General features: G+C 35.5%; 1 protein-coding gene across 2 annotated transcripts; it reads right to left on the reverse strand.

Moving 5' to 3' along the window:
- Positions 1–243: 243 nt before the first annotated feature.
- On the reverse strand, positions 244–20,446 carry FU (kinase family with ARM repeat domain-containing protein). Of its 2 annotated transcripts, none has more exons than XM_086438510.1 (23): positions 20,290–20,446; positions 20,005–20,117; positions 19,819–19,893; positions 15,547–15,639; positions 15,391–15,465; positions 15,034–15,126; positions 13,142–13,205; positions 12,710–12,794; positions 8,945–9,017; positions 8,792–8,860; positions 8,600–8,680; positions 8,337–8,445; positions 8,111–8,260; positions 6,400–6,538; positions 5,620–5,791; positions 5,283–5,381; positions 4,693–5,196; positions 3,067–4,206; positions 2,505–2,738; positions 1,942–2,085; positions 1,754–1,834; positions 1,239–1,427; positions 244–704 (listed from the first exon to the last, which is right to left on the reverse strand). In XM_086438510.1, exons 2-23 carry the CDS (start codon positions 20,092–20,094, stop codon positions 459–461), a joined length of 4,005 nt encoding a protein of 1,334 aa, XP_086294636.1. In that variant the 5' UTR covers positions 20,095–20,117; positions 20,290–20,446; the 3' UTR covers positions 244–458. The 2 variants fall into 2 exon arrangements, with proteins under 2 accessions (XP_086294636.1, XP_086294629.1); XM_086438503.1 differs by having other exon boundaries at positions 15,376–15,465.
- Between the last annotated feature and the right edge of the window lie 4,790 nt (positions 20,447–25,236).

The following is a 25,236-nucleotide window of genomic DNA, read 5'->3' on the forward strand; positions in this document are numbered from 1 at the left end:
CGTGTATACTTTCTTAGCTTCTAAGAGGATTTTACAGAGCCCTTCTCCATTTGCTATATGTTGAGAGGATTTGGAAGAAAAGAAATCACCTTGCATTGGAAAGTAGGGTATCGGACGCAAGAGTTTAGAGGGATTTTCTTTAAGGACTTGATAAGTATGTGGGACTAGGTTTGCTGGTTGTATTTTTTGCAGTGTTGAATATTAAGCCGTCTCTTAATGTCATAACAAATTCTCAAGGGTATATGCCACAATCCTTTCTAGCGAACAAATTTACCCTGTTACATAGTAACGATAACAGGATGAAACAAGACATTTTGTACTGTACGGTAAAAGACTTCGATCACAAAGTTTACAAGAAGATGACATGTTATAAGGATAATCCTAGTACCAGATATATTTCTATACAATCTAGGCGATCGAGTGCATCGATGATTGGAATTAAGCACATTTTACTAGTTTTAGGATTCAGCTACTTTACTGATAATTAGAGAAGCATAATTGGCAATTGCTGCATCTGGAGATTGTCGAAGGCGTCCAACAACTGGGAACAGCTCTGATGAGTGAAGGAATTGTCTGCATGGAGGGTGTGCACACATTTTCGCTAATGAGAAGAGAGCGATCTTTAGAGGTGACTCATTTACCGCATCCCTTCTACTCGGGCTCAAAGCTACAGTGGAACAGTCCGAGACAAGCTTTAACAAAGCCTGCAGAGAGCAAACAATGCAGTTAAAATGTCAAGGAATCTAGTGTCATGGATGATACCCAAGGCTTTAGGCTCAATCGAAAGCCTCAACTGGTTAACCACAAACATGCCCCCTCCCCAAACAAAAAAAACAATAGTAATAAATAAAATCTTCCTTCCGTTTAACGTTTATAGCTAAAACGAAAGTTACTAAGATCATTTAACCCCTTCCTCACTTAAACTAGTAAATTTGAAATACATGATGGTCTGTGTAGCGTCAACTAGAAATGTTTTTAGGTAACAGATTTATAATGGTGGACAAAGAAAAAATGATTGAGACCTTTTAAAAACTTGAGCTTTATGTGAGAAGCATAAGGACTGGTGAGACTCAAGTCAATGGACTTTAGACAAGCCATCAAATCGCCATGTTTGTTAATAACATTTGAGGCTAACAGCCCACCACACTAAGGCCAAAAAGCAACCCCATGCACATTTAAAACATAGATTAAACTGACAGATTTAAGATGTGAAAGCAGAATGTACATAACTGACAGACCTGTATCGCTCCTTTAGAAACAACATCTCCACAGAGCTTGCTGGAGTTACGGACAAGATTACTGAGGGCACCCGCTGCATTTGCTTTGGTCTTGTCTTCTTCCACTGAAAGCAAAAGATTAGTGAGTAGCGGAATGGATCTCCTGAGTTCCTCGTACAACAGGTCATTGTGGTACGCAGCGTTGCCAATCTGGAGAGACAAGAATGTTAGATCAACAGCATTTGTTAAAGGTCAATGTATCACATAAATTTATGTTTTCTTCAGATATAATATCATTGGCTTTCAAACAAAGCGGTAAATAGAATTAGGACAACGAAGTCATGGTCGATGTTATGGTAATACATCGTCATCTCAAACAGCAATTATTGGATATGAAGATAATGATAATTATACACCTTTTTATGGCATTCATTATTCTTGAATAAAAAGGTAGGTTAAAGTTTCACTGTACCACCATCACATCAAGGATAGAAGAAATTTTTCCATAAATTACATTGATTGGGGGAGGATCTTACAGCAAAACAAGCAAATTTTCTAGTACGTTTGTCTGGATCAGCACATCGATCAATGAGGAGACTGATGATATGGTGCCTCGCCTGAGAAATTAAATTAAAAAATATATATATAATGAGAACAAAACCACAACAACGCCAAACATTCAGCTTAACAAATCCTAGTGCAGTAATATGAGTCCATTACTTACGAGTGAACTATAAAAATAGGGACTATGTCGACACATGTTGCCTACAGCACTGCAAGCCTTGGCACGTACATTCGCGTCGTCATGGCTAAGGAAGCCCTTCAAGAACTCCAACAAATCTGCTTTATTAAGGATCTCATAGAAAACCTGCAAACAAGCATATTTTAAATTTGGCAAAAGACCTTTTTAAGCATATAGAAAAAGAAAGAGAACTGCTATTGGCACCCCCACCTTTTACTTATTACACCTCATTACAAATAAAGAAAACAACTGAATGGCTGAGAAATAGTAAAAGTTGGGGTGTTTTTTTTTTTTTTTTTGTCTTGGGTTTAGGAATTTATATGAGCCTAATCATAATTGTAAACTACTGAGATTGTTTGAACGTGTTATAAAATTTTGTAATGTTGAGATTATAATTTGAGCCAAACCTTTGTAATGTTTGAAGAGTGTGTTTTAATCTTTAAGTGAGGTGTGATAAATAATTTAAGAAACTGTGGTGTAATAAGTAAAAGTTGGGGTGCCAATAGCAGCTCTCAAATGAAATGGATATGGTGTAGGTTCCTGACCTTATCCATTCGAGCTAAGTCGGAAACTATCATCAGTATGTCAAGCACAACCTCTCTTGGGCTTGAACTATCAAGCAGCTTTCTCACTCTGCATGGATCCAACAGACCTTTTTCTAGAAGCTGAGCTACAAGGGGTCGATGGCCGACCATTTTTGCAAGAAAGGCTACAGGCCTTCCTAAATCTTTCGACTCCACGTGCTCCAAACACCTAAGAATACAACCAGGCACTCCCACCTGATGAAGCTAATTAATTGTATTAGAAACCACCAACAAGAAGCAACTAACTGGAAAAAAAAATCATTAGGAATATATATATTCCCACTCTTCAGGTGAGACTAATCCCACGGGCACAATCACGACCCCCTCGGAAATTCCTATATGCAAGGTTGAGTCGATGGTCAACCAGACCCTGGAGGGTGGCCCCAGGGAATGCATTGCTTCGTGGGATTTAGATTACTTGACCTACCCTTCCTGAGGAGCTTATCAAGGCTCAGCTTGCCACTAGGCCAACCCCTTGGAATTAATAATAATAATAATAAAAACTATAGGATTGAAATCCAACCTCCATAAGGATTTGAATGTATTTAGGCATGTATGATGCAATTGCTTTCACCGTGTCCCTGTCCTCTATGCCTACTCTTCCACCGGGTGAACCCATGTTAAGAAGGAAACCACTATTTACGGAAGCAGTAGCGGATGGCAAGCCAGGAATATTCTGCACCGCGACAAAAGGAAATGCTAAGAGATCAATTACTGCATTAATTAGATCTTTGATTCCAGTATTCCCACCCCCGGGCCCACTCCAGCACTTCAAGATCTTGAGGTGTGCTTCAGATAACAAGCCATAGATGAGCTTAACATGTTCGTTCCTAACCAAGATCTCACGGAAAGCGGTAACTCCACTAGAAAGACAATGGCATATTGAAGAAACAGTCCATACAACACCTTTAGGTGATAACCCAACTTGATCCTTTGAGCCATCTAATTCTTGAAGATTGTCAGCTAATAAACAAATAAGGAGATGAGGTATACCATTTGCACAAGCCTGTTGAACGGCTAATGGCCCTCCCCACTTAAGTCTGGTTTCCAACAAACCAACGCACCCATCTCTAAGGCCATGCCAGTATGAGAGCATACCATTCTGATTGGCAATTACTTCATTTGAGGATTGGATACTTAGGAGGCCACATAGTGTGGAAGTCGGAGGGATCAAAGGAACAGCAGTTTCAGAGATGGGGGATTCAGAAGGAACTCCACTTTCAAGGGATAGAACAGATGCAAGAGCTAGCATGGCCGCTGCACAATGTGGTTGTAAGGATGTCGTCGCCGTAGTATCATTAGAAGAAGAGTGATGGGCAAGGACCGAAAGTCGAGAAAGCTGTTTCTTTGCAGAAGTCGTAAGCATGAACGATGAAGAAACTCTTCCAGACACCTTCAGACATTGTGCTATAGTGGCAAGGGTGAGACAAGAATACAGAACCACGACACGTGGACTGGATATTTTGAACTTTTGATTTGTTGTTTCTCCTGTTAGAAGCTCTTTATTTGAAGATGAAGCGCACAGAGATAATATAGAGAATAGCTCTGAAACTATTGTAGCATCCCCTCCTCCACTGATGACAGTTGTAACAGGTAAGGAATTTGGAAGGCCACAAAGTAGACCAGAAATGAATCCGTTATGTAGGCAGCACCTTAACAAGAGCTGAAACAGTGAAGGATAGTAAAACTTCCATTAAAACATATGAAGCAGAGCAATCATGCAATCAAGATGAGAATTAAATGCTACAGACTACATGAACATTTCTTGGGAGCCATGAATCTTCTGTTGCTCATGGCATATTACAATAAAAAAATGTAAAATAGTTAACCAAGATACACAAATACTCCACAATATATAGATAGGAAGGGACGTAAGTTATTAATGTTTTGGTTTTGGATTTATTAAAATGAAAGTTCAAATACACATGATGTTACAAAAAAAAGCATCACATGCATTAAAACATAATCTTTTTTGAATATGTATTTTCTAAATAAATTTGTACATGCATAAATGTGAATATTCTAAGCATCTCGAACAATTTCCACTCAATAAAACATAAAATTTATAAACACAACAAACATAAGAGCCAATAACTGAATAGCCCATTATTGGAATATTCATGATTCCATGACAGAGAGAAAATAACACCTGAAGGGCAGAAGACAAGGCAGACTCCAGACGTTGGTGAAAGCAATAGTAAATGGCGACCTGAATGGATTTTGACTTAAAGAAAGCTCTTGTCAATGCATCAATATTTTTTGCCGATTCTGTTCCAAGCATCATGCCTTGTACATCCTTGATGTCAAGTTGAAATAAAGAGTGTCTCCGCAAAGAATTTAATGGAAACATATAAGCATGCTCTATTGTGGACAGAATTTCCAATGCATTTACCAATGCCCACATAGCCCTACATGCTTCGCAAGCAGCACGCAACATATTTGAAGAACCTGACATGAGACTTGAACCTGAAGTCGACAAGCACACACACAATAGATCCACCATTCCAGATGTTTGAGCGTGATCCAATATCTGTTTTGAAGCTTCGTCAACCGATGTTTTGAGTCCCTGAGCAACCCGGGATAAAATGACCGCAATACATGCAGTTGATTCATACAGAACTTTTCCAGATGCATCTTCAGTATAACTCACAACCTACATATTCAATTGTATGAAAAACTTGAGAAAGACGGAAACAACGAAGCAATAAAGATCACCCAATGCTTTTGAAAGAAACTAACCTTTGAATACAGTTCCACTAATGCAGCCCAATGCCGGATATATGAAACCCTAATACTACTTCCACTATTATCCACTAATTTCTTTAAAATTGCGAGACTCTGCATATCCCAAGATTCACAATTGTATCAACTACATGAAGAATCAAATATGAATACAAGCATGACTAGGAGTGACATTTTGCAGTAAAATGGCCTCAGAAAATTATGTTCATTGAAACTTCAAACACTAACAAAAGAAAAGTTAAGACATCAAGATATTGTAAAGTAACCCGAAAGTTGTAGAGAAGAGTGGAACCAAATACCACAAACTGCAATGTGAAGGCCTTGTGTGTAATACCTTTGCTGTTAAATCATTACCATCCTTTGATTTCGTGTTAACTACAACAGCGGAGAATCCAAGGAGTTCATGTATCATGTCATCAAGTACCACATCAGAATGAAGAGCACCAGCCGCAACCAAGTTTGAAAGAATTCTAAGTGATTGATTTACACGAAGAATGTCCTGATCCCTGTACAAGTTTAATAAACAATTAGTTCATATGGCATAAAAAAATAGTGTAAATTCCACTTGAATATTGTAGGTATTCCAATTAAAAATTGTAGTTTGAGTTAACCATCAGAGTTTCTTTGGCAAATACCACACTGATGCCACGAACGGAGGATTGGGTTGATTTTGCTGAAGATTTTGAGGTGTCAAATTGTTGAAATAATCCACAATTTGTAATACAAATATCGGTACTGAAAATATTTCATGGAACCTATGTATTAAAATTTACTTGTTTCATGTTAAACTACTGGTTATTTTTTTAGGTCCTAATAGTTTCCATGTGTGGTTTGTCAACAAAATGGATAAACAATGTCTTAACAAATCATAGTGTAAAAAACTTTGCAATAGACACTAAAAAAAAAAAGTAGATGGCTTAATTATAAGCTTGGTGTCAAACATATTGGATATAATACCCACATGAGTATCCATGTATTCAGCGAATGAAGAGGCATATCCCCATTTACCGTATATATACATATATATATATAGAGAGAGAGAGAGAGAGAGAGAGAGAGAGAGAGAAACATACTGTACACAAATGCTTAGCAAGAGACAAAAAATTTGTCTTACCTGCAAGTGCTCGATGATCCCTTGGACAGGGTTTTTAAGGGCATCAGAACACATGCTAACGCTTCATTATCTTGACCAATATTATTTGCCCCTTTCACAGTGCGAGAATTATTCTCTAACCTATCCAATGTCTGGCAGCCTGAAACATGGACAGCATTTACCCATTAAAAGTACGAAATATCAAAATTATGTAAATGGAAGGTATTGAGATTTTAAAAAAAAAAAACTGACAAATGAATTTCAGATCTTGATCATTTAAGAAATCAATGGCAAACAGGTTTGGATCATGATACATAGCATTCCAGCTACTTATTTACAAGGTTGGAAAAGGAGATCATTCATGTCCCCACAACAATGCGTGAACTGTCAAGATGTTTTGAAGGTCATTAAGTTAGATATTGTTCATTGAAGAAATCAATGATAAACAGGCTTGAATCATGATAAACTGCACTCCAGCTAATATTTTTTACGAGGTTGGAAGATATTGTTCATATTCCCAATGGGTAAAGCTGTTTTAAAGGTCTTGAACTGCTTTGTTGGGTGGCTTCAGGAGGGCCCCTTTGTGATCCCCTCTCTGCCCTGCTTTCCGTATTTGTAAACATTTTTTTCATTAAAATGTTACTAACTTTTTCTAAGAAAATAAACTTGGTCTATAAATCACCAAGTTGAAATTAGCAGAACCACCCATTTCCAAGAAACTGATTCATCACAAAAACCACCCATTGCAGACATGAACCAATTTAGGGAAATCGAAAAGGTGGAAACGGAATCAGACTCATGGAAGGTGCCAACTTCCTAAGTGGTCAAAGACTATGATTGTTGATTTCACCAATTCGTCTCAAAAGTGGTCCTCGCCTACTAACAGTAACCACTAACCACTTACCTATCAACAAAAGGATTCGTTGAAAAATTGATAACCAATCAAAGCAAAGAAAATTACTTCTATGAGGCAATGTGGCCGCCTAGAAACACAGAAATTGTGAAGAGAACAAAAAACCAAAAGAATCGGCAAAAGCACAAAACACTACTCATTATTTTTTTACTATCTACGACAAAGGAAATTTTGAATTCAATTTGATAGGAAAAAAATGATCATCTTGCACAACAGATAAGTGCTTTAGAAAACAGGCGAACTAAAAAAAAAAAGGCATGTCTGGAGTAATAATCATGGAACTATTAACTAATGGATAGGGAACTTACAATTGCCTCTAAGAAACTACCACACACAAAAAGAAAGAAACAAATGCATAGGTCCCACTACTTTGTTGAACTTAAGCCGAAAATATTTTTTTTTTTTAATAAAAACCATAAAGAGACCTAATGAAATATCCACTAATATATCAAGCTTAATAATAGTATTAAATTACCTCACAAAAACCCAAATATCAATTAACCACACATGCAACTACAATCGATAATTACTATCATCTACCCTCATCGAAACCCAAAAATCAACAGACCACTCGATGCAATAGCTATTCAATTGCACAAGCAAGTCAACACAACAGCAATCAAACCATCGCTTATGCCAATTTAAATGTGTTTTGTTTCCAGATTATTCTAAATTATACTGGCTATGAGAAAGTGCCGACCACCTTACATAGTTCTCCCAATCACAATTGAATCTGTTAAAATAAAATAAAAAAACTTACCAACAAAAAAAGTCAAAAAGAAAAAAGAGCATGAGGATTTGTTTAATTATGACATCTACCTGACTGAACAAAATCATTAGGAACTGTCAATCCGGAAGACTCCTCATGCTGTGAAGAATTACAGATGACTAAGCTAGGACTATCTGATTTATCATCACTTGGAAGATTACGAGCATTGTTGTTCTCAGGAGTAAAAGAATGAATCTTACCTGTAACGAAGTATTTTAGGATACTCAGAAACATAAAATAAAATGAAAACATTGAATATACGATCAAGGATCTCACTTTCAGGACTAGCAGCAAATGATCCGATTGCTGAAGTAAGTATTTTGGTCCCTTCACCCTTCCAAGCTGCATCAAATACCTTAGCTGCAGCAGTTGCTGCACGTAGTTCCTGGCAAGTGTTTACCAAATACAAATTACTTTCACAAACCTACAGATTAGTAAATAAGTTTGACACCAAAAATCTTTTCCGATTGGTAAGCGGCCCAATGTATGTATTGACTATTTCACACATTAAAAGGGGGAAAATGGAGAAAAAACATTACCCTGGCCTCTAGATCATCTGAGTTTTCTTTGACAAAAGGGTGTTCAAGAAGAGAAGGCCAACTAAGCCTATTTTGTGGTACCTGATTTCATAATTTTATAAATCAATTTCACTGTAGAAATAACTGCAACAAAGGGCTATAAACAACTCCCCCTTTCTTCTAAGAAAATAGGATTTTAACTTCAGCAACCACCTTATTGAGCAATCCCTTTAAAAAGCTTTTGAAATTTGGAGTCATGTTGTCTGGATATTTTACTGGGTCCTACAAAAAAGAATGGAAATATAATTGAACATGTAAACTGGAATATGAATTTATAATTTAAAAGAAAGAGTTAAGCAAATCTACCTTGATGATGTGCCGAATTAGTGCATAAACTGAATTTGTATAAAATGGAGGCTGACCAACATATAGTTCATACCTGGTTGTGTCCCATAATCAACTAATTTTCAGTTCATGCTATAGGATCTATGAAGGTGAAGAGAAATTTAAAAGGGTTATATTGTGAATAAATACTGCATAAATACTTGGTAGTGGGTCCAGCTTACCCACCAATAAAAAAAAATTGTAAAACTTAATGTGCCTACTTCTCGTCCAGAAGTTAGCCAATCGAAGATTCCGTTATAATTAATGTATGAGTAAGACAATTACTTTATTTATGGGCCTACTATTGGAACTAATGTTTTAATGGTTTTTTTATTCTATTATTTCTATATAAGGGCATTTACATCCATTCACTCTTTTGTTAATATATATACCTGCCAAGCACTCATTATGAGACTTGACATTACAATTCTACAATCCTTCTTAGTATCAGAGCTTAGAGGACCCATTGTCTCCCCCCCTCTCTTGGGTTCCCCTCTTCAGTTTTTTGAACCTTGAAGTCTCCTTTCTTTTCTTCTCTCCTCTTTTCTTCCTTCCTCAAACACCTCTGGAGTTTGAGACCTAATAATCTAGCAACAACTCCATTAGGTCTCCCCTTCGGGGATCTTTTTCTCTTGTGTTTTTTCCCTTTATCGCATGTTGCGATAGAATTTTATGTCCTTCACATGCTGCGATTTTGCACTGTCTTCTTTGCACTATGATTTTTAATGGGATTTTGCCTTATTTTCATGAGCACGTTATACTTCACCAGTTGACTTGTCCCTACACTCCTGAGCAGAATGGGGTGGCAAAACGCACCTCATGAACATTGTCTGGTGTCTTCTTCGAGGGATGCATGTTTCAAAATTATACTAGAATATAACAGTCCTCACTACGACTTTTCTCCTTAACTGCGTTCCAAGTCGAACCTTAAGGGGATAGATGCCTCTTCACCATTATACTTAGAGTCTTTAGGTGCACTTGTTTTGTTCAGGATAGGGCCCCTCATTGCACGAAATTAGATGACAAAGTCATTCGTTGTATTTTCTTGGGTTGCTCGTCTATGTTAAAGGAATATCATTGTTTTGATCCCCTTTCTCATCGTGTAATTTATTTTTTGGATGTCACATTTTTTGAAAATGTTCCCTATTTTCATGCTACATCTTTGCAGGACTCTTTTCCTTTGCAGGATCCCTTTCTTATAGTGCTACCCTCTTCAGTTTTCTCTCCATCTTCATCTTCGTCGTCTCTTAAGGTTTACTCTCGTCATCCTCGCCCCTCTCCAACCTTACTAGCCTCCTCCTTAGACTCAGGTATACCTTCTTCTACTCTTACTCATATTTCTTCTATTTCTGACTCCCACTTTCCTATTACACTTCGCAAAGGTAAGCAAGGGTGTATTAATGATCATCCTATTGTCCAGTTTGTTTCTTTTCAAAGACTCTCTCCTTCTTATCAAGCCTACCTTGTCGCCCCTGATTCTATTCGAGTTCTTTAGTCAATATCAGAGGCTTTGCGAGATCCTCAGTGGACTAGAGCCATGACTGCTGAGATAGATGTTTTGATAAAAAATCACACTTAGGAACTTATTCCCCTTCCCTCTGGGGAGTGGACTATTGGTTGTAAATAGGTTTTCACTATTAAATATCTTGCGGATGGCACTATTAATTGATACAAGGCTCGCCTCATTACTAAGGGATCTACATAGACTCCAAGAAAATATTTTGATGTTACATTTGCTCCTGTAGCCAAACTCTCCATTGTTCGCCTCCTAATCTTTTTAATTGCATGTCACTCATGCCCCTTCACCAACTCGATATGAAAAATGCATTTTTGAATGGTGATCTAACTGATGTTATTTACATGGACTCCCTCCTAGATTTCGTCTTCAGTGAGAGTATCCGGGGAAGGTTTGTTGCTTTATCAAATCTCTGTATAACCTGAAACAATCCCAGCGAGCTTGGTTTCAGCGTTTTTCTGAAGTTATTTTATCTATGGAGTTTTCCAGATGCCACTCCGATCATACTTGTTTTGTTTGTCAAGGTTTGGATGGTCGTTGCACCATTGTTTTGATTTATGTAGATGATATTATTATGACTGGAAATGATGCATAATGAATTGACAGTGTAACAATACCATTAGGTCGTATTTTTTAGGTTAAGAACTTTGGTCCTCTCAAGTACTTATTGGGAATAGAAATGACTCGCTTTCTTCGTGGTATTTCGTTATCTTAGCGCAAATACACATTGAATCTTCTTCAGGATACTGAGATGCTTAGTTGTCGCCCTGTCTCATCTCCTATAGATCAGAATCATCGTTTTCATGCCGAATCTACTTATTTTTTATCTAATCCCTCTTCTTATTAGAGACTCGTAGGCTGTCTGATTTATCTGAATAACACTAGACCGGATTTGACATTTGCGGTTAGTGTGGTCATTCAGTTCATACATGCTCTGCTCACCTCATTTTAATGTTATTTATTGTATTCTTCACTACATCTTGATCTTGGGCTTTTCTACTCATCCACTGCTCTACCACATTTGTCCTACTTCATTGATGTTGATTATACTGATTCTCTTACAGATAAGAAATCTACCTTTAATTTCTGTACTTTCTATGGTGGTAACCTGATCTCATGGAAAAGCAAGAAATAGAGTGTGGTTTCCCGTACTTCTGTTGAACCTGAGTACCGTGATATGGCCATTGACACTTGTAAGCTTATTTGGCTTAGATCTTTGCTGACGGAACTAGGATTTCTTGTCTATGGTCCTTCTACTTTATTTTGTGACAAGTCTGTCATCATGCTTACTTTTGACTTAATTCTCCACGAAAAAACCAAACATATAGAGGTTGAAGTTCACTTTCTCAGGGAGAAAGTTCGATCTTGTGCTTTTTTGACAATCTTTGTATCTTCTTCAGATCAACTTGCCGATATACTTACGAAGGTTGTTGGTCCTTCTATCACTAACTCTCATCTTGTCTAGCTTTGCTTAGTTGATATATTGCCCCAACTTGAGGAAGAGTATTAAAAACAATGTTTTAATGTTTTTTCTAAAGAATTACTATTGTTACACCAACTTTTACTAACGTCACACCAACTATGTGCAATTCTTTGGTGATTTACATAGGAATTGGTGTGGCATCAGTAAAAGTTGGTGAGGCAATAGCAACTCTCTTTTTCTATTCTATTATTTCCATGTAAGGGCGTTTATGTCCATTCACCCTTTTGTTAATATATATATGCCAAGCTCTCATTATGAGACTTGACATTACAATTCTAGAATTGTTCTCCTACCTCGTGTCCTCTTTCTTTCTCAAAAGGTAGCTTTTGATCAAAACAAAGAAATGAAGGTACAACAAATTGAATGCTAAGGCACCAAAAATATATATCAGAGAACTCTGAGTTGTAACTAAAATGATCAAAATTAAGTTTGCATGGTACCGCACTCAATTTCTTATCCATTGGATAGACGACACAATGGTTTCAATGCCAACAGGAAATCCATATGGAGACCCAACAATCAGTCCCACCCAAGTTATGATGCCAGGAAAATTAAAAGGAAGAGAAAGGGATTCAAATGAAAAAATAAATGGAGAAACAGTTACCAAATCGAATGAACATGAAATAGATTTAAGAACCTTTTTTAACTAAACTAGACTAGAGACCAGACCCAATCATTTATATATTGATGTATAATCTAATTATGGTAGAGAAAAGGCAAAATAAATTGGGAAAAAGTTGAAACATACAAAATGACCCCAAGAGACCATAAGTCTGCAGTATGGTTGTAGGGTTGTTCACGCACCAGTTCGGGAGCCATGTACAAAGGAGTACCTGAAAAATGCACCAGGTTCAATGCTAGCTAGCATAAAAACATCGAGAATTGCAAACCAGTGAACTATCTATCCATGGAGTGATAGTTCTGGGCAGTTCGGAGACACTCACAAAGAGTGCCTAGGTAAATACGGATTTTACCTATTAAAAGGCTTCAACACTGAAATATGTACTGGTCTTTGAACTCTAAAGAGCATAATGCAAATATATACTAAATTTAAATAGGTATGCCTCGTGAACTTATGCACGCAATCGGTTGGAGATGACTATGAAAGGCAGATTTCTCCAAGGAAGTAATCATGCATAATAAGATGAAGTAAAAGAAAATTGCACATGATTAGGGTGACCTTTTATAGAGCGCAAGACAACGGTGTTTGTTGACATTGCACGTGCAAATCCAAAATCGCAAAGCTGTACCATAGACAAAAACAGAAAAATGAGCAACTAGCGAGATAGTTTTATATGGGTAACTCAACAATAATTCTAATTAAAGAAGTGAGGTATATAAGCATGATGATCATAAGTGGACTCCCTATAAAATTTATTAAAGCTATAGTTTATAATTAAAGTTGTTACATTAGTAGCAAAATTGGTGGTCAAACTCTATAAAAACTTGTATGTTGATAATAGGAAAGTGAAATATAGTGATATATATTTTAGAAAAGAGGGAATGGACAAAGAAAGAACCACATATCATAGTAAATCATGAGAACATAACCTCCTTATCATTGTAGTTAATAAAAGAATTTGATTTTTCTATTAGAAGTTTAATACGTTAAAAACGTAACAAATCAATATAATACATTATCCAAGCCAAAGATGATGACCAAGGAAGTCCCTAGATATGTCCATGCAAAGGCTTAAGCAAATGTGTTGGCATGTGAAGTGAAGGACCAAAAGTCAAGTGCAAAGTGCACCTCCAACATTTTGGAGAATGAAAATAAATGAAGAAAATCCAAGCTAAGAATAAGAAGCCGATGGAATAAAAATAACTGAAACATTTTTTCCATCCTAGGATTTCATAACTCATGCATGTTTTAAAAGGCATTTGAGACTTCCTTGAGGCTTACCATGGAGGGCTTCCCAAAAATGCACTACGCCTAATTAAAAAAAATCAAGCAGAAAGAGATCTGATGATGCATATAACTCATTAATGTTCCAAAGGCAAAGGCCTCATGCTTTCTATACCTTTAATGCCCCATGCTCAACATGTGTGCCTTGGGTGCATATGATGGAGGTGGCAGATTTTTAGTTCCATTTATTTTCCGTCCCCAAAGGAAAAGAAAAATTGAACTTTAGGAGAAATGGACATCCCCAACTTTATGGAAATTTTACATGTAATAGTTTGTGTAAATGTAAGTAAAAACTTGCATAACACGATAGCAACAAACCCATGCCCCTATGCACACTCATTTTCGTCAGCGCCTTCCTAACAACATGCCAATTCTCCAACATATGGCCATTTATCATTGGAGACATTACATTTCAGTCCACTACTTCTAACTTTTGCTTCACATTTTACTTCACTCTAGTTATCTCACAATTCATGATGGCTCTAGTAGAATTTTTTTTTGCTTTGGTAGGACACTCAAATATTTGGTAAACATAGTATGATCAAAGTTCTATAGTTAGGGATAAAGCATGAGAGCATATAATTTCCTTGCCAATCTTTCATCCAATTTTTCAGAAAAGGCTCTTATTTTAAGACGTCATTAAAAAAATGTAATTTAAATCAGATTTATGTTGTCTGTGTTGATCGTTAATAATTGGAGATTTGTAGCTGATGTAATTTCAATAATTTATTTGAACTGTCAAGAATAACATGTACAACTTGTATATTGATGCAATCCAGAATATCAACGTATATCCCACAAAACTGCTCTTCCTGAACAAATGTTATTGCCAGAAGTTGAAGCTCTTACATGATTCTAACACATGAAATAAGACTCATGAAAAAGTCCCCAAAAAGGCAATAATCTAGAGGCTCAAACTAATTCCAAACAAAAAAGGAAAGGAAAACCAGCCATGAGCTATGGCATGCAAAATATTACAAGAGACTGTATGCAGCTATATACTAATCAGAAATTAGGATATTTTTTCTTTGTTAGATGAATCAAGAACAATGATTACGGAAGAGAAGTTTTACTTTATAATGAGAATACAAAATATTCTACACAGATAAATTATCTCACTTGGATTTCTCATATAAGACAACACATGCATTTTCTAACCAGCCAACCTTAACAATACTTCCAGCCCCGATAAGAATATTTTGTGGTTTCATATCCCGATGGATAATTCGGTTGGAATGTAAGTAGTGCAATGCCCTCACCTGCAATTTTCAAACAGCACAAATTCGTATATCATAAATGACTGCCAAAAAGAAAAAAAAAAGTGACAAAAAGAGCCTGTTCGAAGATTTTGTTTTTAGTTCCTTGTAACTAAGGTGGGTCATCTCAACTTCCTTTCTTTATTAATAGCGTTATCCTTATCAAAGAGAGAGAGAGAGACTGCATGCAAACAACCATTAGGCCATGCAGCCAAGAATAATATAACAAATAAATTAAGTACATGGAAGCACCAGTGAGGAAAGTACCAACTGCTTTGCAATTGCTTGAACTTGTTCTTCTGGTAGGCATTTGTCATCCTCAAGAACCTCGAAAAGTTCACCCTACAGACATAATATGAGCCTTAACTAAACTTGCAAGTAACATTTTCCTTGATAACAAGATCCTTATAAAAAGCTCATTACCTGCGCAAATTCAGTGACAACACAAAATTCTTGGGGAGTTTCGAAAGAGTCTAGCATTTCGATTATATTTTCATGTTTCAACTTCCTTAGAATCTGTACATTTCAATCAACATTTATTTGCACAGATTAGCATCCAAAATGAAATAATTGATATGTACACACACATATTTCAATTGGAAAAGAAAAAACATTGCAACGTGAAAATTCTAATGCCATTTCAATTGAAGCATAGTTTTGAAGGAATTTCAAAACATAAAAATTTCAGAGTTTTTGAACTGTTTTTATCACCTAAAGATAGGTATAGATTTATCAGCTATTCCTAAATGAGGATGGTGACCGAACTTCATTAAAAACCAAAGCATGGTTTAAAGAATCTAGACCTGGAAATTGATTCACCCCAAGAACTTTATCGGAATTCTGTATCAAGATCATCTCAGAAATTGTGTCAAAGAAAATCCTACATCTAAATCAGGATTGTAAAAACACCTCGGCGAGCCAAGCAACTGACCTGCTGGGTGCCTCAGTACTCTTCTTGGTGAAACTTGCCAATCTATGGACAGCTCCTTTTTTCATCACATGGATGCATAGTAACAAAAATTGCAGACTTTCTGAAAAAGTCCCAATTCATTCACTTCTCTTTCAATTGACAATTTAATCTCAATTAATTCTCAAACTTTTGACAAAATAACTAACCTTACCAAATAACCATGAAATTTGAAGGTGAACAATAGTATGGTTTTGTAAATTTGTTTAACATTATATTTTATAGTATGTCTAATACATGAGACATACGCTTATATTTTTCTATAATTAGTAATATATGCTAATTTTTCGACTTTTACCGATTTTTCCTTTGCCGAATTATTCCTGAACACTGAGTTTGCCATTATGCATTTAAGGCAGGCCATTTATCTGATAGAGGACTCTCTAAATTGGTGAGTAGATATTTTCCTTGTCCATGTCACACCCATATCAACCATTTCTTCTAAGTAATAGCCTTTTTATTCTTTACTAATTTTAAACAGGGAAAATTAAAGAGAAAGAATCCTGCATAGTTTGCAACAGGCATATAGTTACTAAGCTAAAACTTTCTATGTGAGAAGAGGGTTGGAAGGCAAACAATGGCAGCCCTTTGGCCTGCTACTTCATCTTCCATTTGTAAAAATGCTTTCAGGTCAGCTGAGCGCACAAGGTGTGTTATCACCTATCCTAGAAAACGGCCTAGTTGCCTAGGCCCCTGCCATTAACAAAACTTGCCTAAACCGAAGGATTTTGTAGAAGAGGAAAAACCCTAATATTAAGGTTTGAGATCGTCACTACGACAATTTCTTACATCTATGTAACAAAGACACAAAAAAGCATGTCGATGAACAATTCTCGATATCAGCAGAAAGTCAACACAATCACCACAAACCAAATACCTCTTTACAATATATTGTTGGAAAAAGCAGTGTTTGTTACACACTTTTAGGTTTTCTATGTGTAACCCATAATCATTACATCAAGAACTTCATCACCTTGTCTCACAAGTTGCAAGAGCACCCTAGCAGGCATAATCTATCTTACACAATCTGGTGTGGAATAATATTGTTGCTTTCATTTCCAAACACAGAATGCACAAACAAACTAGTCATTATAGTAATAGTAATTTATAACTGTCAAATGAGGGCAATAATTTTTACCAGAAAAAACAGGAAAAGACAAATGCTTTTCCATTTCGATTTCTTCATGAAATCAATAATGGCATGTAAAGAAAGTATATCAAGGACATGCCACAAAGCTTCAAAAAATAATGCACTAACTTAATTTGAGTAACAAGCACAAAATAACAATCTTGGGAGTCCCCATTTTTTAAGAGCACAGATGTCCTCATTTCCACCCTCAGATATATTGGACATAAATCTTTAGAAATTAGAAACTCACACCTTCACTTTAGGTGCAGATTGAATCCGGCTAGCCATAGTCGGTAACGTTTCTAGGAATATATCATTTCAGGTAAGGATGCTTCTAGGAAAAGGTCTCCCATTGACCTTTTAGGGCGCATAATGATCATCAAGATTGTCGTATGTCTCACCTTAGGAACGCACTCCATATCTCTTTTGCCCCACTCCCCCAAGGCACTTAGGCCCTGTTCGTTTGGGCTTCGGAGCCGGGCTTTTTTAGCTTTTATTGCTTTTAAGCCTAAAAAGCCCGTTGGATTGTGTTCGTTTGGGCTTCTGGAGCTGATTGGGCTTCAGATTGAAGTCCGAAATTGAAGCCGCCTTTGAGGTGCTCCGCGAATGAGCTTTTGCGCGAAGCAAAGACCGAAAACGGTTTTACTTAAAATGACTTAAATGCCCTTCTTCTTTAAATAATATTCCACCAACTTAAAATGACTTAAATGCCCCTCTTCTTTAAATAATATTCCACCAAATGATTTGTACCCTTCTTTAAATAAAATAAAAAAAGAATTGTGCTAGATGGGTCCGTCACATATAATGGAAAGAGAGAGGGTGATAAAAATCTGAGAATAAATAAAGGGATGTGTTATTACCACACCATTAATTATGACTTCACCCCAAACAATTTGATTTTTTTTTGTTAGTTATGGAGAAATTCTATTGGCACCCCAACTTTTACTTATTACAATCCAATTACTTCAAATTATTTATCACTACTTCCCAACAAAAAAATTAACACAATGCATTTAAAATAGGAATTAACATTTTCACATTGCCACCATCAAGTATAAAATTTAGATGGGGTGTAGTAAGTAAAAGTTCTTATTATAGATAATCCCGTGTGTTTTGAAATTCAAAGTTCAAACTAATGACATAATCTTTCTTTGGTCTTTCATGAAATATTGACGTAAAATGATGGAAATACCCTTGTCTTTAATCTTATCCGAAAAAGTCTTGATTTTTTCTTAAAAGCATGTCATCTCAAGTTCTAAGATAAAAAAATAAAATTAGACTTATTTTTTTTAAGTCTAAGGATTCAAAGACAAGCATAAAAGGTTTACTGTTCATCAAATGACGGTTGAGATAAAAGGAAAATAACTAAAATTTACAATAGATGACTATATATTATCTATTTAGGGATTAGTATAATTTGTTTTCAGTGATTAATGAAAAATCACCAATTGAAATCCTATATTTTTTTTATAAAAAATTTGAATTTTCTTTCGAAAATTAGTCATCTATAATCTTTTATATAAAATAATACAGATGATGATGATGAGACAATAATAATGATCAGTGCATTAATGTCATCTTTCATATGTCCATTTTTAAAGCAGATGCTACTGAAATTTTGATAAAATTATAAAATTCATAAAATTTATAAATTTATTTAAATTAAAAATAATATATATATATATATAAAAAGGTATTTTAGTCATTTTTGATGCATTTTAGATGCATTATCAACATTAAGGGTATTCTGGTCATTTTACCAGAATCCAGCAATAAAAAGCTGTCAACGAACATCAATTTCTAATTTATATGTTTCTGTAACGAACAGGCTTCTGCTGAATGTAGCTTTTCAGGCTCTAGGCTTCTGCTTCTTCCAGAAGCTGACTTTTGGAGCTGGAGCTGACTTCTGTAAAGAACAGACCCTTACTAATCGTTGAGATTGCTTCACCTCCAAATCCATGCACAATCAGTGAACCAACACCATTGCATCACTATACCACAACGTATTCATCAAGCAAAACCAGCATTGCGTGAAGCCACAATTTGAGCTAGGGATTGCTTGCCTAAATGTCACCATAGCCTCTATGCCTGCAGTGGTGCAAAATGAATTGGTCCACGTGTATGCAGACAAACTGATTATGAGCGAGTTAAAAAAGCACTATCAGTGTCAGGGTACAACGGGGACATAAGTTCAGAAGGTAAAAGGATCACTCATTCTTATCCTCATCTCCCTACTCACAAAGGGGTTCACTCTATCTTGTTCTTATCCCTCTCTCTCCCTCTTCTTCTCATTGAGTCCTCCCTCTATAGCCTTTATTTGTTTCCTTCTAGTTAGTGCAAATGATCCCAAACAATCATTAACTTAATTTAAGCGGGTAGTTGAATTCACCTCACCCCTACACTCTCCACATCATTATCAAAAGCTGCATCACAATTCCGCATTCACGAGTTATCATAATCACACTGAGTTGCAACACCACAGTTACCCAATTGGATTTGAAGAACCATGGTAACATAAACTAAAAGACCAATTAAGGGAAAAAAAAATTAACCAATCAAAATAATTATTATATATATTCTATTTGAGATAGAAAATTACCTCAATTTCCTGTCTTAAATTATGAATGTCTTTCTCGCTTTTACCATGCTTAAGGATAAATTTCATAGCAACTGTCTGAGAAAAATTAACACAAACAACAACTTTAAATGGATGAATAGATCTTCGAAAAAAATAAAAAATAAAACTTAGAAAAATGAAATGCGTTGAACCCAATTGATTTGATACCTTTCCTGTGTACTTCCGTCTTCCTTTGTAAACTTTACCAAAAGAACCTTCACCAACCAACTCGATTACATGGTAGTTTTCAATGCCCATCTTTCAGATCTATAGATGAAAACCTAAGGGATTAAGATCAGAGATCTGTGTTAGTGAAATCGGAATTAATTGTAGTTATAATTTCATGGGCTACGAGATTGAGAAGAAATGCACGACTAACAAACCCTAATTACTGAAACTTTTTCAGTATTTGAAGTTAATTCGAATCTGATTTTAGGGTTTTCGCAAGCTTACCCGAGTCTGAGTGAAGGCCCCTCTCTCTCTCTCTCTCTCTCTCTCTCTCTCTATTGTGTTTTATTCTACAGTTTTCCCGCCTCTGCAGTAAGCATCATTTTAGTTTCAAAAATCAGATCGAAATTTGTACATTTGGTCGGACCGCTGTTCGACCAGGGTTTAATTTGGTCGGACCGGTTTGTTAGTAAATCCTTCCAAATTTAAAAACTCCGCAGAAAATGCAGATTTTTGGATCAAATGTAACTGGATCCAACTATATGACTTGGGTCACAGAAAAATGTTATTTTTTAACTTCTAGTTTTTTAATTCGGTGCAGCTTGGAAGTAATTTTTTTGGAAAAATTACTTAAATGACCCTCGTGGAAGGGTTTCTTTCTAAATAGTGCCTAAGTTTTGTACGGTAACTTGATAGGACATTTAGGGTATGTTTGATTGCACATGGAAAATAGGGTGGAAAATCAATTTCCATGGAAAATGACATTTTTCAAGTGTTTGATTACACTTGGAAATGGAAATTCATTTTCCACCCCATTCAAAAAGTCCACTAAATCATAGATTTCACTTTCCCACCCATATGGGTAGGAAAATGATATGGGTGGGAAAATGAAATCCACCCATATTTTCCATCATCAATTCTTCCCTACCACCGCCGCCACCACCACCACCATTACACTAACCTCGTCGTTGTCGTCATCGCCGTCGTCACCATCGTCGTCGCTGTTGGTTCCGTTTCCGACCACCTTCTCTCTCTCTCTTCTTTTTTTTCTTCTTTTCCTTCTTCTCCATCCCTCACCTCTTCTGCCACCACCATCACCACGTTCTCCCCCCATCTTCCTCACTTACCTTCGTCGCCGACGTAGTCGCCATTGCCCCCACCGTCGCCGTCACCGTTGCCGTCGCCGTCATCGCCACATCCTCCCCCCTCCCTCTTCCTCGTCATATTCTTCTTCCTCTCCCCCTCCTCTAATCTTCTTCCTCCTTCTCCTCTTGTTCTTTTCTCTCATATTTTTCTATGATTTTATCCAAGTGAAATCAAACAATGGAATTTGATTTTCCAACCCTACCTATTTTCCACAATTAATTTTCCATGGATTTCAAATTCCATGGAAAGTGACTTTCCATGCAATCAAACATACCCTTAGTAAACTTTTTCTTTCTTAATGGTCCCTCGTTACGTCGAATTCACAATTTTTACTTTCGTACTCTACATTTTTTTATTCAGTGTCAAATTCACAATTTTTTACTATTGAATTCACCACTTTTTATTTTTTGTCTAACTCGACAGTGGTAAAACCTACTCATTTTCAATTTTTGAGTTTATTAGACTAAAATATATGGAAAGTTGGACTAAAAACTTGACATAACGATTTGCTTAGATGATTTCTACCCAAAAGAATCGTTCTTGATCAATTTTCATCCAAAAACTAATAAGAACAAAGAAGTGAAAAAAATCCCTAATATTTTACATACATGTTTCTTCTTCCTTCTTAAATCCTTTCCAACGGAATTAAGTTTCCAAAACTTGATTGAGATGCCAAAAATCTAAGTTTTTAGATGAAAATAATGAGTTTGAATGGTTAAGGCATTCAATTGTACGAAATGTGGGAGACGAGGTCCAGGGACTATTTAGAAAAAGAAAAGTTTACTAAATGGACTATTTAGAAATTGCCCAAAATTTATGGACTACTAAGAAAGAAGTCCTTCCACCAAGGTCTTTTAAGTATTTTTTTCCTACAGAATTTAACGCAAAAAGAGACTTTACCCAAAATTGAATCCATTGGTGTATTTATATTTTCGTAGATCTAGCATGATCATTGTATAAGAAAAAATGAAGTCAAAATTATTAATTCTGAAGTGTTTATGTTGTTAATTACATGACTAGTGTGTGTAAAGGTCTTCTTGTGCTCGTATGAAAGGTGGAGCCACGATTTTGTCTATGTGGGGGCAATTAAGAACTCATTAATATTTGATTTTATAAAATCTACAAAATTTAACTACTCCAATAATTTACATTTACAAAAAGTATTAACTCGTAGCATTTATACAAAATGTTAACATTGTTTCAACAAATTTTATATACATAAGTTTTCACAATTATTCGCGACAAGTTCCCATATTTTGATCACAAGTTTGAAGTACTATCAGTATACTACTCACGGATTTCACCACCGAGGTGGCACCTACAAATTAAACATAAGCAATATCTATTTTTGGAGGAATATTAGAGAAAATAAAAAATTCAAGCATGATAGAGGAAGTTCTTAAATCACAATTAATTCAATATAATTCCAATTAATTCAAATGAAACTTGCTCTGGAGTGAGGTATGAATATTTTTAAAACAATATCAACTTAAATTAAGAAAAAATATGACACAACATCTAAAAAAATATTGATATCAATATATTTAAATATATATAAATGAATATTTTGAGATTTGTTTGAAGAATTTATATGAAATTGGCTAAACAAAGAGAAACATTCAAAATTCTAGAATTTAAAGACTTTACATGTAATAATGTACAATGTTTCTTAATCAATAGAGATAAGAATTTCACTCACGAATTCACCGGTTAAAGGGAATTCAACCAAAAAATATCATAATAATTTCCCACTCTTTGCTTTATCTACAATTTTATCATAAAATAAAAACATTAAAAAAAAACCTAATTGAATCAAACCTTGAACTATGATAATAATTACTTAAAGAACCTAATAATTACATAACAATCCAAAGATTTAAGATGGACTTGAACAAAAACTCACAATTGAAGGCTTATATAAACAACCCAAATTTTTGTTTTAGGGTTTACCCATTGTTGCAAAAATGTGTTAGAGAAATTACGAAGAACTTCTCGATTTCTTTTGGAGGAGACTTCTAAAATTTAAAATGACGACGTTAAATAGAAGAGATAGAGGTTTTTTTAAAAAAAAAAAAGAGATTTACCTGGCGGACCTTACTATTGCATTTTTATTACAAAAACTCCCTTGGAGTTCTGAAAACTCCAAGAAAACCCTACTTTACGAAGTTTGTTACCCACCAAACCGTACTTATCAAGTTTGTTACCAAACAAACCTTGAAGTGGGATCAACGTCATAAAATTCAAATTGTTGTGGTTAGTTTGCTACTTAACATCCTTGGAGTGGATCCTAACCGCATCAATTTGTGGCATCCAAAAATATGATATGATGCCACAAGGTTATAAAGGAAAATTTTCTAAAAACTCTGGGGGTGGATTCGAAAAAAAAATCATCGTTGAATTTTAGGTCTTGCTTGGTACCATGCAAATCATTTGCAAATGCAAAAGATTTGCACTGAAAATTATTTGCAACACTTCTTGAGTTGCAAGTTATTTGCTAAAATTTATGAAGGGTTTATTGGTTCATGCAAATTTTTTTCAAAATGTAACCAAGCATCTGTAAATTAGATTCCAACAAATCATTTGCATTTGCAAATGATTTGATTCGTACCAAACAGGACCTTAGTTTCAAAGGAAACCGTTTCTTTCGTGATAGAAATAGTTGTAATTAGAGATTTCTTAGATGTGTTCCTAGAGAAGTTACCAGGATTGCTACTAAATCGAAAGATAAAATTCTCCATCAACTTAACCATGGGCAGAAATTTTATATTTATTGCACCGTATCAAATGACACCGTTGAGACTTGAGAATTGAAGGAACGAATTGTTATTAGATCAAGCTTTACACTCTAAGTAGCTCCGATTCTGTTTGTGAATAAGAAAAACAGTTGAATTGTTATTAGATCAAGCTTTACACTCTAAGTAGCTCCGATTCTGTTTGTGAATAAGAAAAACGGTTGCATTGTGATTATATATCGACTATAGAAGATTGAACCAGGTAACCATTAAAAACAAATACCCTCTTCCTTAAATAAAGAACTTGTTTGACCAATGCAAGGTGCCCAATATTTTTTCAAGATTGATTTTAGATCTAGGTACCATTAGTTGAGAATAAAGGGGGAAGATATTCCAAAGACTGTATTTTAAATAAGGCTAAGACATTTTGAATATCTATGATGCCTTTTAGTTTGACAAATGCATCAGCTGCTTTTATGGACTTAATGCATAGAGTGTTTTGGAAACATCTCAACAAGTTCGAGATCATGTTCATAGATGACATTCTAATTTACTTCAAGTTTAGGGAAGATTAAGAAGAACACTTGAGGATTATGCTTTAGACTTTGAGGGAGCACCGGTTGTATGCCAAATTTAGTAAATGTGAATTTTGACTAATCGGGATGAAATTTTTGGGCCATGTTGTATCAAATGAATGTATTTTTGTGAATCCTTCGAAGGTAGAAGCAGTGTTAAACTAGAAACAACCCAAGACAGTGACTAAGATAAGAAAGCTTCCTTAAGATGGCTGGATATTATAGGAGATGCATTGAAGGCTTTTAAAAATAGTCATTAGGCTCTCACTAATTGAACATAACCATTATTTTAAATTCAACCATAGTCTCTTGAGGTTTTTTGCCCGAGTCAGTAGAGGATTGTGAACCTACACTTGTGCACACATCCTTCATTCATCTCCAAACCCTGAGACCCTATGAACCCTATTTATCTTGATAAAAAACCCTAGTTCCTAACCTAGATCTAGTGCTTCAACCTTCTCCATCTACATCCTCGACAAAATCTTAGCTATGTACTCTTTAGACATCATTTGGAGCAAGCTAAACATGATTGGAGCTAGAACTAACTTCAAGCAATTAAGACTCAAGTTTTTTAAGCTACATTAGTATGTTTTCTCTAATGGCAAGAATCTTCACAACTTGGTCACTCTTCTATTATATGTTTTTCTTTGGTTCCTTGATTTTTCATGGGACAATGATTGTGGAGGTTCATTTTTTTTAAAATAATTACTAAAAAGTCCCTTGGTGAAGAACAGGACTATCGAGGACACCATTGATCAAACATTGTCCTTCCAAGGACA

The sequence above is a fragment of the Akebia trifoliata genome, chromosome 1 (assembly GCF_017979445.1).
Source record: "Akebia trifoliata isolate Shusen 1 chromosome 1, ASM1797944v1, whole genome shotgun sequence".
NCBI classification, from domain to species: Eukaryota; Viridiplantae; Streptophyta; class Magnoliopsida; order Ranunculales; family Lardizabalaceae; genus Akebia; species Akebia trifoliata.

What these genes read in the sequence shown, in the direction of transcription:
- FU (XM_086438503.1), bottom strand. Translation starts at nt 20,094, where the DNA reads ATGGGCATTGAAAACTACCATGTAATCGAGTTGGTTGGTGAAGGTTCT. An exon ending in GTAATGATTTAACAGCAAAG is followed by an intron (nt 5,382 to 5,619) that starts GTATTACACACA and finishes TGGGATATGCAG; the next exon opens with AGTCTCGCAATTTTAAAGAA. An exon ending in TAGTGGAACTGTATTCAAAG is followed by an intron (nt 5,197 to 5,282) that starts GTTAGTTTCTTT and finishes TTGAATATGTAG; the next exon opens with GTTGTGAGTTATACTGAAGA.